Raw genomic sequence first — 10,824 nt, 5'->3', positions numbered from 1 at the left:
CTATGCAGAATCAGAGTTCGAAAAATAAGAATCTTTCTCTTCTTCCTCTAAAGACTCCATAGCATTAGTGAAAAGTTTTCCAATACCAGAGTTTTCTGCTAATTCTGTAAAGAGAAGTTTAATAAAAAGATTAATATATTTCTAAAAACAATTTCAATGAAATTGAAAATAACAGGAAACCAACTGGTAGATCTGCCCACTTGTGAGCAATTAATTTTAATACTATGTTAATAAAGAGACTACCCTATAATAGGACAGAGCTACAAAAGAAAGATGTAAGTATATTACCTTTTTTAAATGGGGTTTTTCTTCTTGATGGTGGAGTTGAAAAATCACTTTCAATCTACAAGAGAGTTCATATTAGCTAAGTGATGCCTCCTCTGAAGCCTGCTTCACATGTAGACAAAATTCAGCATGATTTATCCCAATAAAACATTACAAACTAATGCTACAGTGATTAAAGGATAGCCTCTGAAAGTTGCCAAAATCTACTGAGTACTTATTCCATTACACTAGCAAAATTTGAATTCTCTGTAAATTCTTGGCTAAAATAATAATTTATATGGCAAGTTTTAAGTATATAATGCATGTTTATATATACATCAGTGCTTTTTAAACTACTGGCCATGGCTATCTTTAAAAAATGAAAATGAATAGACCAGAAAAGAAAATATGACAGAGTATACCCACTGTACTAAGGATAAATATTATTGAAAGAAACTTTAGATATACAAACTCGTGTTCATAGATTGCCATGGAAATGTATTTTTTCCTGTGAAATGAGTCAAAACACTATTACAACATTTAGCCCTCAAAAATCATTCAATGAGATAAACCAGTATCATCATGATCAAAAGGAGGAACCAAGATGGGAGAACGGAAGGACATGAAACTCACCTCTTCCCACAAATATATCAAAAATACATCTACATGGGGAACATTTTCTCAGGATAGCTTACTGAACACTGACAAAAGATATCAGACACCCAGAAGTGCAAGAAATATCTCCATATAACCCAGTAGGATGAAAGAAAAAATAAAGGAATTGGGATGAGACCTGCGGCACTGGGAGGGAGCTGGAAAAGGGGAAACGTTCCCGCACCCTGGGGAACCTCTTAACTGGTGGGAAGATCAGCTGGGACAGAAAGGGAGAGCACAGAAGCCAGCTGGTGGCAGGCAGAACAGACAGAGACTAGCACAGAGGATCTGTGCTACCTCACTGCAATCCCCAGCCTGAGATGGTCGCACGTGTGTGTGTGTGTGTGTGTGTGTGTGTGTGGTGGGGGGAGGGAACAATGGGATGACTGGGTGCTGAAACTTGGGCTTCAGAGGACACGGGGAGAATACTGGGGTTGGCTAAATGGAGACAGCCTGAAGGGGCTGGAGAGTAGTTATAGGGCCTCAACCGAGGGTGTATGTGGAAGAAGCCCAGGCCGCCACAGAAGCCAATCACTGTTGCTAAGGGGTGGGGTGCATGAAGGAAGAGAGGGGCGGGGCCTGCCATAGCATCCTCTTTCTTGGGCTCTGGGAGCAGGACAATGGGTGCTCCTGTGGCTGGGATGGGACTAGCCTCGCAGCTGTAGGCTTTGTGTGTGACTGCACGCAGAGGCAGGGCTGGGGTCTGGGCTGCTTCCATAGCTCCCATGGTGGGTCCAGGTATGTGACTGTTGTGGTCCTGGTACCTAACTTTAGTGGATCTGCGCTGGCAGCTTTGTGAACACAGTGTCTGAGGGACACCACAGCCGACTACCTGCATTCCCACGGTGGAGGCGGGGCCAAGGGCAGTGCCAGTGACAGTGTACTTTGTGGGCTTGCACAGGTGACACACAGAGCGTACCCCCCAGTGGACAGCTCGAGCAATGGAATATTCAGTGGCTCTTCTCTCAGTGGGAGAGCTCCAGTTTCACCTACCTCACACTGCAGCTCAGAAACGGATCTAGGGGCTTCTATTCCAACAACTGGGGAGCAGATGCTGCCCCCAACAGGGCTGTGACAACCAGAGAGCAAAGAAGAGACCCTGCTCAATATCCAGTGCAGGCTCTAGTCACCACACGAGTCATACCCCCTATGAAAGGGACCCCGGCCAGCACACACTGAAGGAAAATGCAGCAGGCATCCCTACTAGAAACAGCCCATGCACCAAAAATATTAGACTTATGCAGGCTACAAAGGGATGCTCCCACATAAAAACAGCCCTTCAAGGCCACAGTAAATAATTATTTCTCCTAAGCTCACAGAGTCAGAGAAATAAAAGTAAAATGAAGAAGTAGTGGAACCACTCCCAATTAAAAGATCAAGAGAATTCTCCTGAAAGAACAAAACAGACCTCTTCAGTCTAATAGACACTGAGTTCAGAAAGGAAATAATGAAAATACTGAAGGAATTAAGGGCTATTGATAGAAATGAAGATTACTGTAAAAAGAAACTAGAAACTATAAAGAGGAACTAAGAATTGCAAAACTTATTTGCCGAGATGAAAGCTGAGCTAAAGGCAATGAATAACAGAATGAATAATGCAGAGGAACAAAGAAGTGATATGAAAGAATAAGAGAAATCACCCAATTAGAACAGCAGAGAGCCAAATGAAAAGAAAAATGAAACCAACAGAAGAGACCTATGGGATAATATAAAGCATGCCAATCTACACATAATAGGGATCCCAGAAGGAGAAGAAAGAAAAAAGGGGATTGAAATGTATCTGAAGAAATTATGGTGGAAAACTTCCCAAACTTAAAGAAGGAAACAGATATCCAGGTACAGGAAGCACAGAGGGTCCCAAACAAGATGAACCCAAACAGACCTACACCAAGACAATTAAAATGGCAAAAGTTAGAGGATTCTAAAGGCAGCAAGAGAAAAACAAAGATTTAATTATAAGGAAACCCTCATAAGGCAATCAGCTGATTTCTCTACATAAACACTGCAGGCCAGAAGGGAATGGCAGGATATAAAGTCCTGAAAGGGAAACCCCTGCAACCAAGGATACTCTACCCAGCAAGATTATCATTTAGAATAGAAGGAGAGATAAAGAATTGCTCAGACAAGCAAAAACTAAGAGTACACCTATCCTAAAGGAAGACCTATCCTAAAAGGTCTTCTCTAAATAGAAAAGAAGCAAGAATCTATAGGAAAGAGAAAATCACAATTGGAAAGTAAATCAATTAAATAAGCCAGGACACAGACTGAAAAAAAAAAAATCAAAAAATTTCTGTGAAAGTGATGATAACCACAATGAACAGCAAAAGGATTAACATGAAGATGTAAAAGAAGACATCAAAATAATAAAAATGTTGGGGAGGAGAGTAAGAAAATGTACATTTTTTTTTTCTAGAATGTGTTTGAGCCTATATGACTACCAGTCTAAAGCAAGTAGATATAGGAAGGGGTTAACATACTTGAAAAACAGAGTAACCACAAATCAAAAACATACAATAGATGCACAAAAACCAAAAAGAACACAAGGATAAAGAAAACCATCAAACTGCAAAAAGAAAAAGAAAAAGGGACAAAGAAGAAATATAAAATCAATGGAAAAACAAGGTTTAAACAGCAATAAATTCATATCTATCAATAATTACCTTAAATGTCAATGCACTAAATGTTCCAATAAAAAGACACAGAGTGGCAGATCGGATAAAAAACCAAGAACTTACAATATGCTGCCTACAAAGAGACCCACTTTAGGGCAAAGAACACACATAGATTGAAAGTGAGGGGATGGAAAAAGATATTTCATGGAAACGGGAATGAGAAGAAAGCAGAGGCCGCAATACTCATTATCAGACAAAACAGACTTTAAAACAAAGAAAGATAAAGAAGGACACTATAAAATGATAAATACAAGAAGAGGATATTACACTTGTCAATATATATGCACCCAATATAGAAGCACCCAGAGACATAAAACAAATACTAACAGATATAAAGAGAGAAACTGATGGGAATACAATAATAGTAAGAGACTTTAACACCTCACTCACATCAATGGACATATCTTCGAGACAGAAAATCAATAAGGCAACAGAGATCCTAAATGATACAATATCATCATGATCCCCACTTCATACCACATATGAATAAAATGAGATTAGAAAGCTCAAGTAGCTTGCCTTGTCATAAAGCTGGTATGGAGTCAGACCTTGAAATCAGAAGTTTTAATACTAAATCCTTTGTTCTTTCTATCCTCACATACTCACTGGCTACAAATGAAACCAAAATTTCATTCTTGTAAGGAGTGGACTGGAAAAAGAAAATCTGAGAAACACTGAGAGGGCGTCTGCCCACACCTTCAATTATGGAGTAGAGGTTTCTTTTGAAGAATTTAGTCTCCAGACTGATTTTAAACCAAGGTTCCCAGAGGTATCTACCATTTCCTGTGGACAAATAAAGCCTACAAAGATTAGGTCTGATTAGGTAATCCTAATGTTAAGTTTAGAGACTCTCTGAGAGGAACTATAGCAGGTGTGCAATATAAATATTTCAGTGTGGGTGGGGGAGAAAGATGGCCATAACCTGGTCAGAAGGAATATACCCTCAGGGAATAAGGTAGTCTCCCATTTTACCTCCATCCAGAAATTATCATTCTCTAAGAATGGCTATTTACTTTGAGGAAATTTGAGGTGAATTAGCTTTTCCAGAATACTTATAGTTTTATCTGGATATAAATTATTCAGATTAAAATCAGAAATTAAAAATTTAAAAATAATTCAAGAGGATTCTCCTAATCTTTTCTCAAAGGGATACAGATCACTGTAAGGCAATTTTGAGTTAAAATTTTTTCTGTAATTAGATTTTGAGTTAAAATTTTTTCTGTTATTGACATACACACACACACATAAAATCAAGTAGCTGAATCTGAAAAAATTTGAAACCATTTTGAACCTGCAGAGGATTTAATGAAATTTCTTATTCTATGACAATCACAACTCAATTAGTGTGGATTATTCCCCAATCATTGAATAGATATGCTTTTGTTTTGTGTGAAATGTCTCTAACCTATATGTGTTCTTTCAACCCTGCCAGACTCCTCAAATGAAAATTCTCACCTTGCTCAAATGCTTCAGTCTATGAGCTGCCATCCATAATCCTACAGCACTTAGGTACTTACCTCACTCATAGCCTCATAATTTACTTGTATTAGGCTGTAAGCAACTTGAAGGCAGGGACTATTATATAACATAACTACAACAATTTGCCATATATTATAGTTGTTCAATAGGTATGTGTTGAATAAATGAATGGTGAATAAAAATACTTACTGTTTTTTTCTTGATATTGCCCCAGACAGTGCCACCTTTACTTTTATGGGTTTTTTGCATACGAAAAACATATTTATCACAGTCAGCCCTGTTTAAATATAAAATAACAGGTCAACATTAACTACCATACTTTTATCCACAGATTGAACAGCAACTGACAAAATGAATTTAAAATGTTTCAATATTTTAAAAGTACTTTTTCTTTTCTATTTTTAAAAAGGCAATCATGTACCAATGGAAATAGACAAAATACTTCAATCTAAGACTGTTTTGGGAAATGATGGTTTACCCATTGTCTTTTGTCCCATTTGTGCTCTTTCCAATCTCTATCTTGCTGCCTGTCTTTTCTAAAACTCAGAGACTTCTTGTCCCTTGATTCGCTTTTGTTATACCTTTCACTCCTTTCTCTTATTCATGTCTTCCTTCCCTCTCCAGATTGAATCTTAAAAGTTGATCATTTTAAGGATAAGTCTGGTGATGAAAGCCCTCAATTAATTTATGGCTTCCAACTGTGTTTAGTCTTCAGTTCAGCTCATAAGCCTTTTATTTCTACATAGTTACATCTTTCTTATATCCCCCACACCAACTAAGACTTTTTTTTTCATTTCTTTTTACCTTACCTCTCTCCCTTCTCATTCTTTGCAAATAAGCTTGATTCATAATTTACAGATGAAAACTGAAGCCACATGTAATGTCGTTCTCAATTTCCCCAACAATTACTTATGACAGTAAATCCAGCTGAACACCAATTCTAATTCTCTCTTTTGGCTTCAAGATCCTATATGATTGACTATCCTTTCCTTTATGACTATTTGGGAGCAACCTTAAAGGTATGACGTGTAGAAATGTGTAAATGTGTGACATATTAAGATATTAATGTGAACCACAAACTCTCCTGCATAGCAGGTGAATAAGCCTAGCCAATGGTTCAGGATCAGCATCTCATGGGTCTGTTGTCCTGAACAAACCAGAGACTTGGGGATTAATAAAAAAAACTGTTTTGTTACTTAATATTGTTATGAGAAGGAAACTAACTGCTAGAGTTGGTGAAGTCAAGAGATTGAAGAGGTCTAGGAAACTCATATTTTAAAAATAAAGAAGTTTTAGGAAATATATTCTTGGTATAAATGAGCCCACCATATGCTCTGTAAGAAAAAAAAAGCCATTTTCCTTAATTGTAAAAGTGATACATATAAAAAAATAACGTGATAACCTGTATCAGTGTAATTCTACAATATAGAGATAATGGCTGGTGATATTTTTGGTCAAGAAATTTCCTTTCTCTTATGAATACATGTTATGTAAACTGGGATCATACTGTATGTAGTTTTATTTCTTAGCTTTTAAAAATTATCCACTGAACATTATGTCATTAAAAATTCCTGAAGGCATCATTTTAAATTGTTATATATTATTCTATTATATGGACAAATCCTAATTTCTTTGTTTTTAAAATTTATTTTTTTATTTTTGGCTGCGTTGGGTCTTCGTTGCTGCATGCCGGCTTTCTCTAGTTGTGGTGAGCGGGGTACTTTTTGTTGGGGTGCACGGGCTTCTCATTGCGGTGGCTTCTCCTGTTGCGGAGCAGGGGCTGTAGGCGCGCAGGCTTCACTAGTTGCGGCTCGCGGGCTCTAGAGCATGGGCTCAGTAGTTGTGGCACACAGGCTTAGTTGCTCCACGGCATGTGGGATCTTCCCGGGTCAGGGCTCGAACCCGTGTCCCCTGCATTGGCAGGCAGATTCTTAACCACTGCGCCACCAGGGAAGTCCAACAAATCCTCATTTCTTGACTTTCCTTACTGTTGGACATTTAGGTCATTTCCAAATTTTCAGTATTGTTTTGTGGTGAACATCTCTGTTCATACAAATGTGCATATATACTTGCCCAAACCTCATATTTCCTCAGAAATAAAATTCAAGGGCCAAAGGCATGACTATTTTAAAGCTAATGATTTGGCCAAAGTGCTTACCAAAAACTGTGTCCAAAATTTTATGCTTCCCAGAAATAAACCCACACACCTCTGGTCAATTAATCTTCAACAAAGGAGGCAAGAATATACAATGGAAAAAAGTCTCTTCAGCAAGTGGTTTTGAGAAAGTTGGACAGCTACATGTAAATCAATGAAGTTAGAACACACCCTCACACCATACACAAAAGTAAACTCGATATGGCTTAAACTCTTAAATATAAGACATAACACCATAAAACTAGAAGAGAACATAGGCAAAAACATTGACATAAATGATACCAATGTTTTCTTAGATCAGTCTCCCAAAACAATAGAAATAAAAGCCAAAAATAAATAAATGGGACTTAATCAAACTTACAAGCTTTTGTAGAGCAAAGGGAACCATAAACAAAACGAAAAGACAGCCTACAGACTGGGAGAAAATATTTGCAAATGATGTGACCAACAAGGGCTTAATTTCCAAAATATACAAACAGCTCATACAACTCAACCACACAAAAACAAACAACCCAATCGAAAAATGGGCAGAAGACCTAAATAGACATTTCTCCAAGGAAGACATATAGATGGCCAACAAACACATGAAAAGATGCTCAACATCACTAATTATTAGAGAAATGCAAATCAAAACTACAGTGAGGTATCACCTCACACCAGTCAGAATGGCCATCATCAAAAAATCTACAAACAATAAACGCTGAAGAGGGTTTGGAGAAAAGGGAACCCTCTTGCACTGTTGGTGGGAATGTAAACTGGTGCAGCCACTATGGAGAACAGTATGGAGGTTCCTCAAGAAACTAAAAATAGAGTTGCCATATGATCCAGCAATCCCACTCCTGGGCATATACCCAGACAAAACTATAATTCAAAAAGATAACATGCACCCCTGTGTTCATTGCAGTATTATTCACAATAGCCAAGACATGGAAGTAACCCTAAATGTCCATCAACAGATGAATGATGAAGATATGGTACATATACACAATGGAACACTACTCAGCCATGAAAAAGAATGAAATAATGCCATCTGCAGAAATATGGATGGACCTAGAGACTGTCATACAGAGTGGAGTTAAGTCAGAAAGAGAAAGACAAATACCATATGATATCACTTATATGTGGAATCTAAAATATGACACAAATGAACCTATCTACCAAACAGAAACAGACTCACAGACATAGAAAACAGACTTGTGGTTGCCAAAGGGGAGAGGGGGTGCAGGAGAGATGGATTGGGAGTTTGGGATTAGCAGATGCAAACTATTATATATAGAATGGATAAACAACAAAGTCCTACTGTATAGCACCGGGAACTATATTCAATATCCTGTGATAAACCATAATGGAAAAGAATGTGAAAAAGAATATATATATGTATAACTGAATCACTTTGCTATACAGTAGAAATTAACATTGTAAATCAACTATACTTTAATAAAATAAATTTTAAAAAATTAAAAAAATTATATGCTCAATATACTTTCACCTGCACTAAATACTAAATTAAAAATAATTTGTGGATTGCTAGGGAAAAATTATGTTTTTGCTGAATAAATGCAAATTAAAATTTCACTAAGCTTCATGAGAGTACTAAGTGCTTTTTTATTTTTTTCAGTCATGATCATCTGGCTTCTATCTCTCACACCCCATGGAAATTGCTCTTAAGATCAGCACTGGCCTGCTTAATTGCCGAATGAATAGCCTATTTTCAGGCCTCATTTTTACCATTTTCCATTTTTTTCTCTGTGTTATATGACTGTTGGCCACCCATATGTTTTCTTAATTTTATTTATTTATATTAAAAATAATGCTTATATTCAAATCGTGTGAAATTCAAAAAAGTATTCCTCTTATTTGTCCCAAGCTATCTTAGTTCTTCTCCCTAAGGATCACCAATGTTTTCAGTTGCTTATGTATCCCTTCAGAGATATTTAATCACATAAAAGTAATTATGTGATTTTAATCACATAAAAGCAATATATTTAAATCACATAAAAGCAATTGTTTTATATTTAATCACATAAAAGCAATCACAAGTATATACACAGTCCCAATTTACACAAATTGTAACACATAATTAACCACATCTAACTTTTTGCATTTAATATATCTTGGACATTTTACCATAAGTACATAAAGAATTTCTTCATTAATGTCTATGGCTACATAATATATCAGAATTTATTTGATTAGTCCCTAATTGATAGACATTTGTTTCCAGTCTTTTGTTATTATAAACAATACTGCAATGAATTAGTTGTACATTCACAATTCTTTTTTTTTTTTTTTTTTTTTTTTTTTTGCGTTACGCGGGCCTCTCAATGCTGTGGCCTCTCCCGCCGCGGAGCACAGGCTCCGGACGCGCAGGCCCAGCGGCCATGGCTCACGGGCCCAGCCGCTCCGCGGCACGTGGGATCCTCCCGGACCGGGGCACGAACCCACGTCCCCCGCATTGGCAGGCGGACTCTCAACCACTGCGCCACCAGGGAAGCCCACATTCACAATTCTTGAAGTGGGACTGCTAAGTCAAAGAGCATATGCATTTATAATTTTGATAGATATCAACAAATTACTGCCTGCAGAGACTGAACTAATTTACCTTCTCACTAGTAATGCATGAGAATGGCTTTCCTTTTCTTGTTTATTTGTAGGAGTGTTATAACAGAGAAATTAGCCTTTTTCTTGTGATGAGTTCCACAGATTCTTTTCTCAGACTGTCATTTGTCTTTTGATTGTTTATGGTGGTTGGTACCAGGTAAAATGTTTTATTTTCTGTATGGTTGACTTTATCATACTTTTTGTTAGTGGCTTCTGGTTCTTCTGAGGTTATAAAATAATTCTCTAAGGTGTTTTTAAGGTATATTTTATAGTTTAATTCTTTACAAGCAAAACTTTGACCCATTTGGAATCTAATGTAAAGTGTCACTTGTGTACTGACACTATTGAATAACATCCCTCCTTGTGGAAACTGTCCATCCTTGACTTCTAGGAACTATTCTTTCATGAGTTTTTAAAAATAATGATGACTCCTTTCATTACTGACATCTACTCTCTTCAACTCATGGAATATTAAAAGTTGATGCAGAGAATTACAGTATCATATGCACAAATACTTACCTATTTATAGAGGCTAGCATGCCAGGACTGACATGCTGACACTGAGGAGTTTTTGCCAGTGGAAAGATAACCGATGATGGAGTTGTTGGATTTCTGTCCATATTTGGCAGAATATCATCCTCTTCTTGACTGTCCCGGAAACTTGGTAACTAGAAAGCAAATATATATTACTGACAGCCACTCCTAAAAACGGAATTCCTCATTATCACAAATTGTTTTTTTGGGGGGATGATAAGTTGTTTTCTGTCTTATAATTTCACAACTGAGTAACTAAAAATATTAGTAGGTAGAGAACAGAGGCTTGGCCTCTAAAAAACTTAGTTTCTGTTGTGTAAAACAGAGATAATGGACACACATTTCTAGCACTGTGTAGACCAGGGTCAGCAAATGTTTTCTGTAAAGAGTTAGACAGAAAATATTTTAGGGTTTTGTGGTCCATACAGTCTCTATTCCAACTACTCAGCTCTGCTGTTGAAGCAG

The 10,824-nt window shown here is 37.1% G+C and overlaps 1 protein-coding gene across 1 annotated transcript in view; it reads right to left on the bottom strand.

Moving 5' to 3' along the window:
* Window positions 1–10,824, bottom strand: part of MIS18BP1 (MIS18 binding protein 1) — a 54,402-nt gene continuing 43,578 nt past the window's right edge. The window contains exons 11-14 of the mRNA XM_065871678.1: window positions 10,345–10,493; window positions 5,259–5,346; window positions 289–343; window positions 1–104 (exon numbers count right to left, since the gene is read on the bottom strand). Of these exons, the coding sequence (XP_065727750.1) occupies window positions 1–104; window positions 289–343; window positions 5,259–5,346; window positions 10,345–10,493 (396 nt within the window). The remainder of the gene's footprint in view (window positions 105–288; window positions 344–5,258; window positions 5,347–10,344; window positions 10,494–10,824) is intronic.

The sequence above is a fragment of the Phocoena phocoena genome, chromosome 2, assembly GCF_963924675.1.
Source record: "Phocoena phocoena chromosome 2, mPhoPho1.1, whole genome shotgun sequence".
Taxonomy (NCBI): Eukaryota; Metazoa; Chordata; class Mammalia; order Artiodactyla; family Phocoenidae; genus Phocoena; species Phocoena phocoena.
Note: the sequence above shows the minus strand (reverse complement) of the source record. Positions and strands in the feature narration are given on the sequence as shown.